Below are 20,747 nucleotides of genomic sequence, written 5' to 3'. Positions count from 1 at the left end.
AGCAACTTTCAGATGGTGTCGTTCCCGTGTCACTATGAAAGAAAATACCGATTAATGTAATACCGGTATCTATAACTAAAAGGACAATAAATTAATGTGAAGACATCTTACTTCTTATCGACAAAAATTTAGTAAGGGACATAACATAAATTTCAGGTAATGTAAGTCATTAATAAAAATTGTTTTCATTGCTTAAGATTGGATCAAAAGTCAATTTACGAAGAATGAAAAGTTGCTTTTTATATCCATTTTAACACCGGGGAATTAAATACATGAGAAAAATCCATACCCATGTCATTTATTTTGTTATCTATAATAAGTTATCATGGCACCTTGTTTTTTTTTTTAAAAAAAAAAAAAAAAAAAAAAAAAAAAAAAAAAAAAAAGAATTACAAGTACATTCATGCTGCGGAATAGTTCGTACCAAATCCACATAGAGATGTGCTATATGATAAATCATTAGAACACAAAATCATTTCCTGAATTAAAAAAAATTCCAAAAATACAAGTTGATAGTTATTGATCGGTTCACTGGTTTGTATTTCCATCTAAGCATTATGTAATGCACTTAATCTTTACCTATCATGGAGAAGGTTATTCTCTCAAAAAGCTATGAAATAATTTTCAATTGAAGCCGATAAAGTATACGAAACACTGCTTGAAGGTTGTATACTTTAAATCGAATTTGAAAACAGTTTCCTTCCTGTTACAATTGCAATTTTCTTTTTTTGTATTTTTTATTGTAAAGGAGCAATTTTTAGCACAGAAATGTCACTATCCGAACCAACCTTTGTACAAAGTATACTCATTTTTTAAAAACAATATTTGCAATTTATCAGTTTTGTGATAACTTGTCATACTTTTCTCCATGTAAAGATAATATCTATGTTAAAGGAAATAAAACTTAAGTTTGCTTTCTTTATTTAAACGCACAACTAGGTATAATTTGAAGCAAAATGATTAATGAAAATGAAACACTGTTAAAAACTGAAAACTGATTAAATCACAAAAAATAAGCGCCTTCTTGACTGAATAAATCTCCCATCAATCTCAAGATCATGCAGTAAATTATTTAAGATATATGACAGTTCTTTAAAATTTAGTTTCTCTGTCACTGTATTTTCTAAATCACAACCGTTCCAATGAAAAACCGACAATTTGAAAGCGTTTCTGGCTATAAAAGGAGAGTTTCAGGAAAGTTTGAGAATTGTAACAATTTAAGTTTACAGTAGAATTTAGATGAAAAGTTTCAGACCATATACACAATTTTTTCTGCAAGTTTCAGATCGTAAAATATTCAAACTACCCACTGTTTTTCAATAAAAGTTTATAGTCCCACAAGTTGATTTTTTACCTTTGCTTACACCCCCTCCCCAATTATTCATTTATTTTCATTTTATCATATTACTTTTGTTCACGTCGTTCGCGTCGTAGTTATACACAGTGTTAGACGGAAGAATCTCACATTGCTGTTTCACTCTGGACAAGTCTGTCTAACACTGGTGATAATGCTAGAAATTATTATATTGCATAACACAAGTCAAGTGGTATGGTATTACGTTTCTTTGCATAGAGGATAAGTCAAAACAAACGTTATAAATATAAAAAATTTAAAAATATATATATTTAAGAAATTATGTATCATTTTTAAACATCTATCGGGCTATAAATACGGGTTGGTCATGAGATCAAATTCCATAAAACCCGAAGGACTTTATGGTAAATTTGATTTCGTACCAACCCGTATTTATAGCCCGATAGATGTTTGAAAATGATACATTATTACTTATATTTACATGTATGACTTATTCATATTTTATGTTTTCCTGATTATAATCTTTAACGCGTGAAATGTTTTATTTTTCAAACTCAACGGCACGTATTTGATCCATTGATTGCCCTTCGACCCTTTATGAGAAATTACAACGAACGTTTATGACGCGAGGAACCCGTGTTTATACGGATATAGATACGCGTTGCTTTTAATAGTGTTATATAAAAGAAAACATTTGCAAATGTAAATATTTTTATATAAATATAAAAATAGGACACTCAGAGAATGATCAGTTTATAACAGTTTTCACGTCTTAACTTAAAAGTGAAATCCTAAATGTAAAAAAATTAGAAATATTTTGAACACTTAAGAGTTGCAAAGATTTAATTACAGAGCCCCCATCCCCCTCCGAAAATCGTTTTTGTATTTATCTCCTAGTTTTTCTAAATAGGACAGATCAAAAATTAAATCTATCTTTTATGCTAACTTTACAGAGTTAAAGAAACAATATTTTAAAGGCATCCACTTCACACACTGCACTTTTTCTTCTTACGTTTTTTTTTCATAAGGCGTGACAAGCAATACTATTTGGTTTGATGATCCATAATATCAATAATGTTTTATTAAAAATACATTTTAATAAACAATTTCAGTCATTCAATTTTATATGAAATTATCCTTAAATCTTTGACAATAAGAAAATATTTACTACAAAACATTTTTTTTCTTCAAACTTAATACATTTGTACATCCAAGGTCATTTCCAAAAAAAAAATATTTTGATACTATGTGAACTCTTTAATATCACTTTGCTGTGACTTTCCCAGTCTTCACATCCGAAAATCATCTTTGCAATTAAAAAAAATGTGTCAAAAAGAGAAGATAATATTGAGACAAATTTGATTGATTTTTCGATTTCCAAGAAAACATTACTTATCGATCTATCTTACATAATCAGCGCTGTTTTGCGTAGCATTGAATTTCCTCTTTGATTCAAGAGTACAACGATTGATTAAATTTGGTTTACCACATGTTTTGTTCACTTCTTCATTTTTTTTTTTCATCATTTTAAAAACAACAATTTTTGTTTTGGATATATATACAGAGACTTACCATTTTGAGGAAAAGTCTTTGGCATTTTCTGCAGAAACAAATATTTTATCAATTAAGCTTATGTCATTCACAATCTGTTTTAGATATAATTCTACATGTTATAATAAGAAATATCAAAATTTACAATTGAAAGTCGTCTTACCACTTTGGTTCAACACGAATTCGTTTTTGGTCAGCATCTCAAACCAAATCATCTACACTTTATACATCATTGTTTTGATTTAAGGACCCTCTATACACTGATGAAAAATGTTTTTTGGACTACGAGAAAAGTATATAGCGTAAAGGAGGATGTTTTGAAATTAACTATTTCATTTTTAATATAGGGAGCATGCCTTTTTTATCCAGGAAAAATCTTCAAAGATAATGAAGTAGTTATGAATAAAATTCGCTTTTGCTTACTCAAATGGAGAAAATACATGCAAATAAAGTTTTCAACTACTCTATCTTGGTCTAATACGATGTTTAGAACACTTCAATTTAATTTAAATTATGTCATACAGTGCAGGTTAAAATTTATTCTATTTCTATATCAAATGATGGGTCAGTCTAACTACACAAAAGTACCCTGAAATTAGGGTGGAGTGAAGATAGGGTCCTTAATTGACTACCTTCATTGCTATAACAGACCCCTAAAAATTGAATTTGATAGTTTAAAATTGAGAGTTTGATATCTCATCTACCTCATTCTGATGCAGTGGATAATCTGTTTTCCCCATTTCTACCACAAGCAAATAATACATCTGACCCTAGTTCATGTACTTCAAACGGCCCGCATAATATCATATCCTTGCTCAAGTCTCTCCCTAAGAAACCAAACCCAATTATTTGGGCTTCCTTGCCTCACAGGTTCTGAAATTCTGTGCATTAAATCTAAGGGTAAGGTAGTTTCTCTACCTAACAAAATTTAGTATAAACTGTATAGACCTGTTCGGCAGACCCATATGCCATCATAACTATAGGGATATGTTCATCATATTTTTGAAATCGATATAACGATTTGTCTAAAAAGTATAAAATAGAAGAGTCTCACGTAACAGACTTGGATATTCATGAGTATTTTATTGGATTTAAAACAATTCCACTTCTTACTGTATGAAGCTTTTCCAGTAAAAGTGGATCAAGACCTATTCTTGTACCCGTTTTTAAAAATGGAAATGATGCATCAATCAGCTAAATAATAATAGGACGACAAGTGTTAGTTGATTTTGCCTTACTATTGTATTAAAGCAATGGACCATTGTTGATAAGGTCAAATGATCCACAGTATGGATTTCAACTTTAAAGAGGAACAACTGTGTTTGTACATTGATCAAACGATCATTAAAAAAAAGAAAAATAGGCTTTATTTGTTGTTTATAGATTACACAAAGACGTTTCATATTGTAAAGTGTCATATCATACTTTTTTTTAAATAATAGTGGAAAGGAAACTTCAAACAATCGAATATCATTTTCTGTTATTTTGAAACTTTTTTAGGTTAAATCTTAATTATTTTTTATTAAGAAATAGGCGGGGCAGAATATATAAAATAATTTTTAAGTTTGATAAAAATCATTCTGTAGGTATTTATACAACACCTTTATGCGAATTAAAGTATCAAACCCTGTTTTTCATTGCAATTAAAATTTGAATTGACAAATTATGATTGTGTGAAGACAAATTTATTCATGAGATGTAAGTTGCATTCGGATTGGTCAATCAATAAAGTTCTCATACGATTAAAAGGCCTAATTTGATTCTTTAATCTTTTAAAACACATTTGACAAGGATGCAGGAAATGTATGTAATAATAATTTGTGCCTCTTTCCTTTACAATGCTGCTGCTCAGGTAACCATGGATTCTATTGTGAACAATGCTATTCAGAGTGCGTTCGGTGGTGGTGGTGGAAGAACACCCATTGCAGCTCTTCTCGGAGGTCAGGGAGGGATCGCTCCCGTCTCTGGGAGTATAGGACAAATTTCAGCAAGTTAGTGTTCAATATCTTGAAAATTATTAAGTGGTCCTTATATTTTTAACAATTGAAATTTACAATATCATATATATATATATATATATATATATATATATATATATATATATATATATATATATATATATATATATATATATATATATATATATATATATATATATATATATATATATATATATATATTAAGCACTAAAAATGACCAACGACACGAACAATAATAATTGTCAAATTTTCGGGACGACCTGTCCCTTCCTCAGGTCAAAGAAAAAAGTTAAAAAGTCATAAAAACAAAGGAAAAAGAGAAACAAAAAAAACTAGCACTACTACTAAACTACCAAACACTAAATATTTACAGTATTACATGTTTAATTTGAAGTTTATAAACAGTTGTGAACAAAGAAATCCGGAGCGCTATGAATTGCGTCCGGTCTATCGGGTGTACTCTGGGTAAGTGCGACTTACATAATTGAACGAATTAATTATCGCTAATTAATTAAGACCAAGCAGTAAATCGTACATTGTCTTATTCTCTCAAAATAGCGTAACTATACATGAAAAAAGAAATTAAAGATAATAGGAAAGGGCAATTTTAAAATATCAATTTGGATATATTATAAATTTGGAAATCTGATAAAAGAAATAAACAAAAATGTAAGCTGTAAATATTTGGGTAGGTTGTTCCAGAATTGCTAATGCGAATAGACCGGACGCAATTCACAGCGCTCCGGATTTCTTTGTTCACAACTGTTTATAAACTTCAAATTAAACATGTAATAAAGTAAATAATTAGTGTTTGGTAGTTTAGTTGTAGTGCTAGTTGTTTTTGTTTCTCTATTTCCTTTGTTTTTATGACTTCTTAACTTTTTTCTTTGTCCTGAGGAAGGGACAGGTCGTTCCGAAAATTTGACAATTATTATTGTTCGTGTCGTTGGTAATTTTTAGTGCTTTATATATATTTCCATCCGTGACCTTGTATCTACTTAGTAGATCCGACACTTAGGATATACAGTGTTGTTGGTTTTTATAGTGCTTTATATATATATATATATATATATATATATATATATTAGGGATGTCAACGAGTACCCGGTTAACCGGGTACTCGATCGAACGTCCGAGTATCGAATACTAAAAATGGTACTCGGTTACTCGGATGTATATTTTTTCTTATTTCAAAGTACATATTTTTTTCAAAAACTTATCAAAAATTAACTTAAAGATGCCTACGGTAATTAGCGTGTCGTCATCTACACCCGTAAAAGGTGTGTTCCCGTTTTGCACCAATTCGATAATTAGGTATGGAACAATAGGTGTGAAATATGTTTTGATAGCAATTATAGTCTGATCTCCGTTTGGCAAACCCCCGTAAAACACCCGTTATCGCCTGCGTATATACAGTAATAAGTGACCGATCATTTCGTACACAGCTGTTCTCACGTATTGTGGTCCTTAATTTTTGGATGGCTTCAATGATTGTTTTCAGTGAACATCACTTATGTATGGTCTATGATATTATCTTTAAATCATTTTAAAATTATTTAGTTAATATACGGCAGCGAAATAGGACATGCATAAAATGCCGCTACCCACTTCAAAAGTGAAGAAATATTTAGAAATAAGTAAAGAATAAGAAAATGTTGAGTCAGTTTGCGTCGTATATTTAGTGTATACGGGGGAAACAAAAACATATGAAATATTATTAAACGATCCCAACAAATTCTGTTCCTTCTCTTTCGCTAGTCTGATCATCAAACCTGCGCAACAGATTGTCCTCATTTTGCATTGATCACATACTAGTAGACCCTAAACAAAAACTGTAAACCATTTGTAATTTTTGGTGTATTAATTTTGTCTTTTGTGTTTATTTGATAAATAAATTTATTAGCAAAAATCATTTCCGTTGGACTCATTGGACTTGGATACATTAATAAACATGATAAAAACAGCTTTGGGGTTTATCAGAGCTAAACGGGGCTCAAGAACACACTTTTTATTTCATTTTTACCGAGTACCCGGGTACTCGATCGGAAAAACGCCCGAGTAACCGATTATTAAATATTGACCGATTTGACATCCCTAATATATATATATATATATATATATATATATATATATATATATATATATATATATATATATATATATATATATATATATATATATATATATATATATATATATATATATATGTGTGTGTGTGTGTGTGTGTGTGTGTGTGTGTGTGTGTGTGTGTGTGTGTGTGTGTGTGTGTGTGACAGGAACAGTAAATACTGTCAAATATTTATATTTTATATTTACGATATATTTATATTTACGATGAAAAAGTCATAAAAAGCTAAAGAATTGGAAATTAAAAAAAGAAACACAAAATTTTTAACCTTTATACCTAAATTATGTTTATTTATACCTGTCAGCTTTTCGTCTATGATATCCCCCTTCTACCAAAATTGAAAAGATCTATTTCAAATTGTAAATAAACTGCATTGAAAACGTGGATAATCTGTAATTGGGATGAAGCTCGGAGGATTCATATAAACGATTACATTTAAATGACCAGCTCTTTCTTATGTAATGCCATTCTATATATTTTCAAATATATACACGGCTTTGACACTATATGTTATTAACTTGCAATTATAATTTAATATTTTTAGGGTAACTTAACGTTCATCTGTGTCCCTATAAACATCTGACACCTATATGAAAGTCAGTGTTTTTTTTTCAAAACAAAAGCTACTACTTCAAATTAAAATTTACTTCCTGCTGCTTTAAAAAATTCACTAACGAATACTAAACTATAATTGAATATCGCTGATATAAATAGATGTCATCGTTCAATTATCAATTATCAATATATGGACTTTTAAAAGACTAAAATCTACAAAATTAAAACACTTACCTGTACATTTATACCTCTGTAGGACGAACAGTAAGCAGAGGCGTAGCATCTTTACCGACTCCAGGCTCCATGTCAGGCTCTGGGGCCTACCGGGCCTTAGCCAGGTTTTCTCGGAGCGACTCGCCAGCTTATATTGCAATGCTTCATGACCGTTCGATGAGGGCGTCTCTTGCATCAAGAATGATAGCACAAGAGTTCGTATCAATATTTCTAGAAGTAAATAAGTGTAAAAAATGCTCTTATTAATAATTCTTAGTAACAGAGAGGATATTATATCATTGAAGATGCAATGTCAACAAAAGCATTTGTAAAGCAATTTCTATATTTCTCTTTTATTCGTCAATTTGTAGCCCGGCAGTTGGAGGACCTACAGGAGATGGCTTTCAGAGAGTAGTCTCAGATCCCCAGATTACATCAAGCTTTCAAAGAGCATTCATTCCATACTGTTATCAGATGCCAGCTTGTAATGTTAGTGAACCCTATCGACGAACAAACGGACAATGTAACAATTTGATTAACCCCCTCCTGGGATCTTCAAATACGCCACAACAACGAGTTTTACCTGCTGCCTACGAGAACTGTAAGAACTATAATTGTCTTTTCTGGAAACATTTTACGTCCATTTCTTATCAAACGCTAGGTTCAAAACAAATTGCAAATGGGAAAAATGCCAGATTTTACTTTTTTGTTTGTTTGTTTGTTTGTTTCTTTCTTTTTTTTTTTTTTTTTTTTTTTTTTTTTTTTTTTTTTTTTGCTTACATGAATAACACCACCTTTTCCCGAGAATAATTGCTGAATTGCTATTTTAATAATTTGACAATGAATTATCTTATAATTATTCAGGGATTGATACTCCAAGAACTCGTTCCCTGGTTGGGAATATGCCCTTGCCAAGTGCTCGAACAGTTAGTAACAACGTGTTCCAGTTCATTGGAGGAGGCATGACCCCTGTCAGCGCCGCATTCTCTACCTACCTCACCCACCACGGACAGTTCATTAATCATGACGTCATTTCCACCCCATCTGTAGAGTGTAAGTAATTTTGTCATTACTTAAGCTGCACAGTGTTTTTGTTTTAATTTTAGAAATGATTAATTAGTTGGGATGTCAATTTTGTCAATTATTCATCTTCGAATATTCAATGAAAGTATTCGAATATATTCAAATATTCGATAAAATAAATAAAATTTGGATTATTTCAAATGTATCATCTCATGGCAGGTTTTACGTCTGTATTTGGAAGTAAAATTGGACGAAGACTTTTGTAGGCATACAATAAGGAATTCTATATTTGATATTTGTCAATGTCTATACTAAATATACTTTTAACAATTGATATCTATATGGGCTAAAACCAGTCGTCTAATCAGGGGAAAGATTGTCGTTTACTCTTCAGATTTAAATAAACGTAGTTTATTATAATTATCTGCTTGATAAGATATATTATATAATATCTGATACAATGTTCTGAAAATATAAACAAACACTTCCATAGACAATTTCCCTAGTTCATTAATTTCCCAATAATGATTTTAAAATATAGGAATATATTCAACTCAAGATAATCAAATAATTAAGGCATTATTCTGAAATTGAGTCCTTTACAATATTACAAGCTGATTCTATCAAAGATGTAATTTAATGATCAATAAAATTTATTTTCACAAGTACACTCTTCACGTCTCTTAGACATTCAAGAAGGGTTTCATTTCGTTGTCCTCGATTCTAGATCCGATAAAACTACTGAGAGTACTTTTTGTATTATACATGTACTTTTAAATTAATAATTCTAGTTTATTTCTTTTATTACCTACTCAGATTGAAAAAGTAAGAAGATCTATCAGAGATGACAGTAGTAAAAGAAATCAGGGAATCTCTAGAAGAAAAAAAAAACGAGGATAATTCCACGATTGTTCTAATTCAAGTCTATTATCTTTTCTTGGAGGTGAAATCTGAAAAAAAAACACACCGAAAAATCAAATCTTAAATTCATAACCGAATTAACTCATCGAATTAAATATATTTGAATGTTCGAATACTCGTTTACACCCCTATTGATTAGATATGTTTGGTTTTTGTTTGGATTTTTTCTTTTACTAATGACAATGCTGTTCATCAAAATTGTAAAAATCCTTCTACAATATTTTTAAAAACAAATCACAGATCATTTTTTTTTATTCTTGTAGCAAAGGCAACACTTTCATCAATTATGCCAATTTATTGAAGCCAAAAGCAAAAACTATAGAAAGAGTAGTATTTTGAAATAATGTTACAAATTATTTTATTTTTGATAGTATTGCAAGACCGTTCTATGAATTCAATGCATGGTATCTTGGTTCTAGATATTCTTTTCAAGTGTACAGAGTCTTATTGAACAAAAACAAGAAAATCGCAGATCTGTTTTTGTATTAGTATGAAACAGAATTGTAATCAAAATTTCTACATAAAAAGCTTAAGTCGCTTTCTGTGGCCTTCATATCGACTTGTTTACAAATACAATCTTTCGTTAGATCGATATGTCGACTGGCGTCTTTCATACAAATCGTTGGGCCATTATATTCACACTGAACTGTCTACAGATTTTTCTGTTTACCCGATCATGACAAGGGGCACACGGCCGGAGTGATCGGTCGATAAAGGGTGCTCTTCTTCCATGACACCTGATCACATCTCTGCTTTTCAGAGGTCTGTATTTGCTCTGCACACAATTTATATTGTTGAATTCGACTTAGGAACATGATTACTGTTCAATATCTTCAAAGTTAATTATAAATCTTCCTTTTTGAAAACAATAAGCCGTGATTAGTGATATAAATAAAATAATACAATCATTCTCATGAAGTGCAGATTCATTTTTTTTCAATCAAGTCCCACCACTTTTGCGTAGGGTAGGATTGGGCCCAATAGGGGACAGAAGTTTTAAATGGGAATATATAAGGAAATTCTTTTACTATCGTCTTCTCAAGAACAACGGGGCCATGATTAGTGATAATAATGGATGAAAGCATTTAACGCAGTGTAGATTCAAGTTTCACTTGGGTGAATACTTTGCTTTATGGGTTTCTTGTTATGTCTATTTCAAATGTTTTATCTAGAACCTAAAATAGGTTTCAAATCTCATGCTTTCAAAGATACTTGGAACATAAACACTGTCGTATGTCGTTCCACTTTACTTTTTTTAAAAATATATAATCTTCCATATTTTTTTTTCAGTACAAGAAAATGACTATTGTCTTCCAATAAGGTATGGACTATAAATATAAGTTCAATCAACCCAGAGATCTTACAGTAAAACTGGTTTTGAATTTAAAGAATCTAAGAATAAAATGCGAAGATAACAAATCTCAGTAAGGAGGAAGCCACAAACAGTCAATGATATGTAAATGAATTCAATGAGTATAAATTTAAATTTGTTTACATTAATAACCATTTTCACCAAGTGGAGACATATTAGGTTTCTTAGGTCATACAAGGGAGTAGATATTAAGACATATAAGATATATATATATATATATATATATATATATATATATATATATATATATATATATATATATAAACAATTCTAAATACTGTCAATTTATATACACCCATACCATATAAGCTGATGGGGATAAATTGACGTTAATGGTAATCTAACAACCAAGCTTTATGATAAATGTGATGACTTTAACTTTTCAATCGTTAACTTCCCTTATTTATGCAGAAATATACCTTCATCACCTGCATACGGGGTTTATATCTCTCAGTTCATTCGATACGCAAGAGCATGATCTACGTATGTACAATTTCTAAAACGAGGTAAATTATTTACAAACAAGCTGATGAAACAAGAATATCAGCAGTCTTGTTTAAAGTCATCATTTCGTAAGTTCTATGGTCGATACAATGACCTTGTCAGGAAATACAATTTATCATTGAGTAAATGCTGTTTTTCATACTAATTGATAGGCCATTATTTACACACTGAGTTGTCGATGGATATTTTCGTTATTTCCTGATCATGACAGGAAGCACACGGCGGGTGTGACCGGTCAGCAGGGAATGCTCACTCCTCCATGGCACACTTTTGATGTTTCGGAGGTCCGTGTTTGCTCTCCTCCTATTTTATATTGTTTAATGGACTTTTTAGCTTGAAAACTGTTTGTTACTTCTATACATTTCATTGTATCATAAAGATACAAATCTTTCCTGGATATCAAGGCCACAAAAGGTCGTGTGTTCAAGAAAATGAAGGTTAAAATTTGTCTACATAATTTTATATGTTATGGATCTCAAGTTAAACAAGGAGTAGACAAAAGAAATTCATAATATGGCCACACGTAACTTGCGAAATTCAGCTGACCGTTACGATCAACAACTTTCCCTCTCTTTATAACACTTATCATGGTAAAATTGCTTACCTTTATACTCACAAATTATCGATTAATGATTCTATTTAAGAGATTAAAAAAATCTGTGGTTTGTTTGCATTGTTACCAAAAATCGTTTTGATGATAACGTATTGCATTGCTTCTCAGCCAAGTGTATCTAACGGAGAAAGGATAGTGGTGGGGGTGAAGAGAAGAGTGCCATCTTGATTGACTCCACAGCTCTTGTAAAACTTTCCATCTTTTTATAGAATGCAACAAAACCCGGAAGCTTGTTTTAGCATAGAGGTAGTACAAACGCCACCGGATCCCTTTTTTCCACCAGACAAAACCTGCATGAACTTCGTCCGCCATGCTGGTGCTCCGCCAATGGGATGCATGAATGGTCAGATGATATTTTTCAAACAAAGTCAATAACCAAACAACTAATTCAAAAAGCTTTCATGGATATCACGTTTTATAGATGTAATACGTAGTCCTACTTCTATCAATCTGACGCTGAAAATGAGAAGAAAAAAAACCAGGAACTGGTTTTCACAATGTTTAAATCCCTAGCTCTACATCTCTTTTAATTATTATTTCATGGAGGTCTCTACAGTGTTATATATTTGATAAAGTGCAATTAGTTATTACTAAGGAGCTACTATAGGAATATGTCATTTGTAGGTGTTCGCGAGCAAATCAACCAGAGAACAGCTTTTGTGGATGGCTCAATGATTTATGGCTCTGAAGTCAGCTTAGAACTTGAGCTAATTATAAGAGGGGGAGTATCAAGAGGTCATCAGATGTATCAGTTGTTTTAATAATATTTCTGTCATTGATTTCACTCTCTCTCTCTCTCTCTCTCTCTCTCTCTATATATATATATATATATATATATATATGAATTAAAAGATGGTTTGTAAATGGAGGAAAGATTCACACCAATGGTACACCAAGAACATTCATAAATATTTTCTAAAAAGTAAGTTAAGCAGTTATTGTTAACTACAACCTAACTTTGGTTCTAGCATTAGGACGACTTGCTGTAAACGATCAGAATCTGCTCCCTCCCAATCCTCAGGGATGTCCTGCTTTGGCACCCCGAGCAATGCGCCCATGTTTCATAGCAGGTAATTTTATTGCTCCCTGATTGCGATATACTTGTATGGTGTTCTATGCATGAATATATTACATGTGACATTTTTGTCTGTTGATAGGAGATCATAGGCAAAGCGAGACACCTACTCTAACTGTTCCACACATCACGTGGTTAAGACGTCATAATCTCATTGCTGACGCATTAAGACAAGCCACTGGCATCACGGATGACGAGACTCTTTTTCAAGAAGCCAAAAGAATTGTTATAGCAGAGCTTCAACATGTTACATACAATGAATTTTTGCCTGCCATTCTTGATAATTTACATATGAATGCTTTCAATCTCAGATCAAAACCAGTGGGACATGCTGATTCTTACAACCCTAAGGTTGACCCAAGAACAATAAATGCATTCGGTGTTGCAGCCTATCGTATGGGTCATAGTTTAGTCAGAAATACTGTAGGTCATGATATAGGGAACGGAGATCGTTTTACATTTCCGGTGAATAAACACTTCGAGCGTCCTGATTTGATGTATGAAAAGGGATATGAATTCATGGCTCGTTGGATGTCACGAGAACCTAAATCTAGATCTGATAGATACTTGGTAGACGCTATTAGAGATAGATTGTTTAAATTTCCACCAATGCCAGGGACGCCCCCATCAGAAACATTGTCTATGGATTTGGGAGCCTTAAACGTACAGAGAGGCCGTGATCACGGCATACCTCCCTACAACGCTTACAGAGAATTCTGTGGACTTCAAAGAGCGCGTTTCTTTGCCACTGCTCCAGGGGGACTGGTCGATCATACTCCACAAGCAGCAGCTGCACTTCAGCGAACCTATCGGTAATTTTGTGGGGTTTTAAACTTAAAACCGAAATAACCGAAAGAGTGGAGGTTTATTTTATTTTAAAACCCATTTTACTCAATTTATAGTATCATGCTGCAAGCGTAATTGTACATCTGACAATCTATATCAGGTGGATCTGAATAAAAACATGATAAAAATTGAACTCGAAATAAACTCAAAATAAAAAAAAAAATATTACAGTCTGACACATCTGTTTCATATTTATAAACACTGATGGCAAACTAACAACTAAACACACTGCGAACGATAGTATTGTTTTGCTCCAGGTCAATTTCAAAAGTCATCATATTCCAATTTTTTTTTTTATTTATTCACCACAATGCCAATAAAAATTGATATACAGCAAATTCATCTCAAAACTTTTGATCGGGTTCGGGGTGGGGGCTAAGTTTACAGATGATAATACAGGGAAAATGTGTTCATTTAATCATCAGTTTCAAATAATATAGAACCACAGGCTTTTACTTAATGAATGAGACATAGTTAAATTTACATTATGAAACTGAAAGATTAGGAGGTCATTTATCAACAAACATGAGTTTTTGAAAATCCGATGAACTTTTTAAAGGATGATTTTCATGAATTTTACACCCCTGTATTAGAAAGAATTGTAATTAAGAGCAATTAATTAACACTGATGTTAGATTTATTGATCAATTACTTATGAACTGCATGTATACTTTACCTCCAAAACAAATTTAAAAACCAATTTTTCTAAACGTTTGAATTATGGGTGAGTAAAATGGCGGCAGGAATCGGGAGTAAGCGTTCGCAGTTCTTTATGTTAAAAGTGATAACTTCAAGTTTTCCATCTATCGTGAACTTCCCTTATTTATGTAGCAACATACCATTATCACCTGTATATTGAATTTATGCCTCCCAGTTGATGATACACAAGAGCTTTGTTGCGAATGCATGTACAATATCTCGTTAGGTCAAATGTTGACTAACGTCTATAAAGACGTTATTCATATAAATTGTTAGGCCATTTAGAAAAAAAAGTTATCATGGTATCATTATGGATCTTAGCACAAAACAACCCTCAAAACAATAACTTTTACATAGATACCTCGCGGGTTCCAGTAAATGTTCAACCAAGCCTCTATCTTTACTCCTCACTAAGATATTAACAGTGGTGAAGGAGAAACTTCAAGAGTACTGTGCAACAGTATATTCGGAAATTTGTGTAAATCAGATGTAGATACTTAAAAATTCCGAGGAACTTTTGGAAAATTTGAAATCACAAGATTTTACCAAAATCAACAGCTTAAAAACTTACGACTTTTCAACTTTATACACAACCATTCCCCACGATAAATTAAAGTCCAGGCTTTTTGATATCATTGACAGCTGCTTTTTCAATAAAAATGGAACTCGTAAATATACTTACCTTGTCATTGGTCATTTGCAAAATTATTTTGTTAAAAAACATTCTGATTGTACACACAAGTACTCTGAAGTTGACATTAAAAAGATGCTTGAGTTTCTGATTGACAATCTAACAACCAAGCTTTATGATAAACGTGATGACTTTAACTTTTCAATCGTCAACTTCCCTTACTTATGCAGCAATATACCTTCACCACCTGCATACGGGGTATATATCTCTCAGTTGATTCGATACGCAAGAGCATGCTCTACGTATGTACAATTTCTAAAACGAGGTAAATTATTGACAAACAAGTTGATGAAACAAGAATATCAGCAGTCTCGTTTAAAGTCATCATTTCGTAAGATCTATGGTCGATACAATGACCTTGTCAGCAAATACAATTTATCATTGAGTCAAATGCTGACTGACATTTTTCATACTAATTGTTAAGCCATTATTTACACACTGAATTGTCGATGGATTTTTCCGTTATTTCCCGATCATGACAAGGAGCACACGGCGGGTGTGACTGGTCGGTAGGGGATGCTCACTCCTCCATGGCACCTGATCCCACCTCTGATGTTTGGAGGTCCCTGTTTGCTCTGCTCCTATTTTGTATTGTATAATGGACTTTTGAGCTTGAATACTGTTCGTTTATCTCCATATATTTCATTTTTCCCATTTGCACAGTATGCTACGATACATAGATTATTTGATTGATGGTTTTACAGCCCTGAACAATAAGAATACTTTCACCTTCTAGGCATCTGATTCCATCTCTGGAATTTCTAGGGATCTGTATTTTATGCCCTCTTCACATATTTGTATTGTTTATGGATTTTCTGAGATCGATCACTGTTTGTTATCTTTACCTTTTACATACCAAAGTACTTTAAACTTATGTAAAATCAGTTTTTGGTTGTCTCCGAAAAGATTTGTTGATAAGTTAACAGTTATCTTTCTTGCACTAAGAGGACTCGCATGTATTTTAAATTAATAGTTTTTTTTACCTTACATTCGTTTCTAGACATCCTGATGATATAGACCTCTTTGCTGGTGGTATGTCTGAGATTCCTCGACCAGGAAGTATTCTAGGGCCCACGTTCCAATGTCTCATCGCCCTTCAGTTCAGCTTCTACAAACATGGCGACCGGTTCTGGTACGAGCGCACTTCCCCCGAAAACCCAGTGACTGCTTTTACATCTGGTAAACTAAAGCTTTTTAATGAAATAAATCATTTTTGTATAACTATAGAAGTATTATCAGTGACATACAGTTTCGTGAGTCAACTTTTAAAACATAATTTATTTACAGCCCAACTTGCTCAAATCAAACAGATCACGTACTCAAAGATTCTCTGCTCTGTCGTAAAGAATACTGGAATCATTCCATCCTTCCAACCTAGATTAATGTTACGACCTAACATTCAAGGGTAATCTCTCTCTCTCTCTCTCTCTCTCTCTCTCTCTCTCTCTCTCTCTCTCTCTCTCTCTCTGTGTGTGTATGTGAGGGTGTGTGTGTGTGTATGTGTATGTGTATGATCCTATATCTGTTATTAATCGCTAACATAATGCGAAAGTCGGTGATGCATTGTACTTTTTACGAATCTTAAGCATTATTTTACAGTAATTCACCAGTGCCATGCACATTGCTTTTGCAAGGAAGTCGCCTTGGATTCGACATTAGGCCATTTGCACAACAGCTGCTTCAATTAGGCGGTCGCCGATTCCGAAGGACATATTAAAGCTTAGGCAACTTAATCCAGGCATGCGACGAAAAACCCTTTATCGAGATCAATGGATAGTCGTACGAAAACAGATATAATGCGTGTGATTCCCATAAATTATAGATCGTATAAAAGAAGTGAAACAGGAGCAGTTCTGGATATACGAAAAACACTAAAATTTTCAACAGTTATAGTATTAATGTTGATTTGATACTTGAACTATGTTACTGGTTTACATTTAGAATTGTGTTATCTGTTGCAACAGTAGTCCAAAATCCTCTCATTTTAGCCAAGTGAATAGGACAGCAATGACATATTAACATTGTACAGGAAAGTTAGACTTGATAATTCGATTTTTCTTAAATCAATTTCTGATGCGTTTCTCTTCATTAACATGTGTTGCTTTCCAAATTGTATGCTTTACCCCCCCCCCCCTTGCCCAATAAGTAAAACATAAAGATTAAAAGGATTTTAAGAATCAAGAAAACAGGTTCACAGTTGTTTTTCATGTATAGCTTCTAATTTAAAACTAGTGTTCCAGGAAACACACGTGTCATCTCCTATAGTATCATTAAACATATAAACAAAGCTAAGGGTGGTCACTTATTTATTTGCATACTAGTATTTTAGTTCATGCATTTGCCTGCAAAGAAAATATTCTCGGAGAATGACTGTGATAGAAAAGCATTTATCATGAAGTGTGATAATCAAATAGAAATATGTTTCCTTAACCTTTAAAGTTAAAATGATTAATGAAATTGAAATATAATCATAAAAAATAATTTATGTACACTATTCATATGTGTTTAATTCAACAATCCCGCAGATTTGTAACTGGAAAGAGATTTCGGTCTGTCTTTTCTGCAGTCTACAACATACCTATCCCGATGTATTTTCATAGTATTTAAAGTTCAGTTTGTTTGGTAACTGTACATATATATCACACAGTTCAAAAGTACAGTCTCATGAGATCATAAACATGTAATATATGATGAAAGTCTAGCGAAAACCACCATTATGTACATTCTTACGTTTAGAAAACGAGCCCTAAAGTTGACGTCATAAATTTAAGCCGTTTGTTGCATTCTGAGGTGTGAAGTCTGATTAAGAATAAGAATTTTCTTTGTAAAATTACATGAAATTAAACTGAAAAAAGAATTGTTTGTTTGTACTTAAAAAAAATATTAACGCTCCTTGAGTGGATCGAACCATTTTTTTTCTTTTTCATTGCACTGAACGGGTAAGCATACCACTGAGCTCTCATCTCTACACAAATTAATAATTTTTAGAACAACAATGAATCACCACAATTAAACATTGGAATTTTTTTCCGGAAAAAATTATTTTGCATCGTCTTTGCGTCTTCTCTCCATTTTTTCTTTACAAATGGTTTTTTTTTTTTTTTTTTTTTTTTTTTTTTTTGTTTTTTTTGGTTTTTTTTTTTTGAATGAAAATACATACAAATAATGTTTCAAAATCACAGAGATGACCCAAACATAGCAATTTTTTTTTAAAGAAATAAACGTGTTTAAAAATGTGATATTTTGTACCAAATGACTCATCTAACCAATACTATTTTGGTAAATTAAAATACAATATGGAGAAAATATTTCACTTTCCTATATCACAGGAACCCGATACATCAAAAGAATGCTAAACTTTCATGTGACAGATCAAGGAAATTTTCACTTTTCGAGTGCACTCAGATTCCTGCCGAATGCTAATGAAAAGCGCCCTCGTTCTTGGCTTGAATACAGTTTGTAATGAATACTGCTTACTAAATCGTTCTGAAGTACACGTCCTATCATCATGTCGTCTCAATATAAAAATTATATAGCTCGAAACTTGTTCGTTATCTCCACATATTTCATATTTCTTTTTTTCTAGATAACCTATCCTGTCTCAATGACAAAACCAAATCAGTTAAGAAAAACATACATATTCTAACAAATAGATTATAAACGATGAAATGAAAGTTTAAGCTATAACAAGTTTCCATGATTCCAGTGTGTTTTGGCAATTTTAGTAAAATTAATTGTGCAATTCAAGATAACAAATATCCTAATTGATAATTGTATGTCAGGTATCTTTAATAATAATGCAAACGTCCTTATGAGTTTGAATGAGAAAAATGCATTACCCGTGTCGGAATTAATAAAATTTTATTTGGATTCTTTTTTTCAAAGTGATGGCCGCAGTCATGCAGCAGAACTTCAAGAGGAAATTGGCTCGGTTTGACATTACATTGTCTGTATGGCAACTTTTGCGTTTGAGAGACGCGTAGTTTTACAGGACTCTATTCCAAGGTATCCAAGCACAAGAAAATTAATTCGATTCCTGACTACCTGTCCCTAATCAATCCTGGAAGTTTCTTCCCGATTTGGAAAGGAAAAGCATTTAGTCGACCCAGAAGAACTTTATAATTTCATAGTAAGAAAAGATAGTTGACTTGTTTATTCCAGTCATTAATGGTAATCATACTCAAAATCCAATTAAACAATTCAAAATGTGATCAGAGCAAACACGGAGTTCTTAATATAGATGTGGGATCAGGTGCCATGGAGGAATTAATATCCCCAGTCGACCAGTCACATCCTCCGTGCGTAATCGAGTAAAGGGAATAATACGTAGACAATTCGGTGTGAAAATAATAATCTAGCAATTCTTTAAAGGACGTCAATCAATATTCGACCTAACAATAATTTGTATTTGTAAACAAGGTTATTGTATCCACCATAAAATTTAAGAAATGTTGACTTTAAACGAGATTGCTGATATTCTTGTATTATTACCTTCTCTGTCAGTAGCCTGCCTTATTTTAGAGGTAGATGGTACGTAGAAAAGCTCTTGCGTATCGAATCAGCTGGGAGACGCAAACTCCACAGTGAAAATGATATATTGCGAAATGAATAAGGGAAGTTGACGATAAAAAAGTTGAAGTTATCGCTTTTATAACAAAATTTTGTTGATTGTTTGCCATCACTTTCTTTCCTAGAAAAACATATATATTTGAAAAAAAAAATTAGACTCAGTGGTTCCTTTATTTCGAGTTAATAGGGATATATTGAATTAATGTAGGAATGAATATTGTCGATTGATAAAATGACGTCGATGTATTTAATTGTTGAGTTGAAGGCCAGTGTAAAATACTTCTTTACATGTAGACGCTGTTTCATAAGAATACAAAACAGGTCTGCAAATAACGGGGCACAAGAAGAACCCATGGGAATTCCAATAAATTGTTGGAAGAACCTGTCTCCAAAAAATTACATAGATTTTGTCAATGAGAAACTCGAGCACCTTTTTTAATATCAACCTTGGAGTACTTGTATGTAAAATCAGAATGTTAATAAGAAAGAAAAGTTTGTAGATGACCAGTGACAAAGTATGCAAATTTACGCGTTCCATTTTTATTGAAGATTCAGTTGTCTTTGACACCAAGGAGAATATTCTTAAATTTATCGTTTGGAATGGTTGTAAAAGGAATTGAAATGTGATACATTTTGATGCTACAAAGAGCCTTTGAATCCAGTAATTAACTTACACAGATGAAAATTAACACA

At 32.2% G+C, this 20,747-nt stretch overlaps 1 protein-coding gene across 1 annotated transcript; it reads left to right on the top strand.

Moving 5' to 3' along the window:
* Positions 1–4,724: 4,724 nt before the first annotated feature.
* LOC133186535 (peroxidase-like protein) lies at positions 4,725–17,202 on the top strand. Its single transcript, XM_061321767.1, has 12 exons — positions 4,725–4,857; positions 7,785–7,956; positions 8,113–8,342; positions 8,606–8,794; positions 10,976–11,006; positions 12,384–12,517; positions 12,799–12,909; positions 13,143–13,244; positions 13,332–14,061; positions 16,486–16,664; positions 16,773–16,890; positions 17,085–17,202. Exons 1-12 carry the CDS (start codon positions 4,725–4,727, stop codon positions 17,200–17,202), a joined length of 2,247 nt encoding a protein of 748 aa, XP_061177751.1.
* Positions 17,203–20,747: the final 3,545 nt, after the last annotated feature.

Source organism: Saccostrea echinata, unplaced genomic scaffold, assembly GCF_033153115.1.
Source record: "Saccostrea echinata isolate AGI-Se365-2 ecotype Australia unplaced genomic scaffold, CSIRO_AGI_Sech_v1 ptg000014l, whole genome shotgun sequence".
Taxonomy (NCBI): domain Eukaryota; kingdom Metazoa; phylum Mollusca; class Bivalvia; order Ostreida; family Ostreidae; genus Saccostrea; species Saccostrea echinata.
This window is presented reverse-complemented; position numbering and strand designations above follow the sequence as displayed.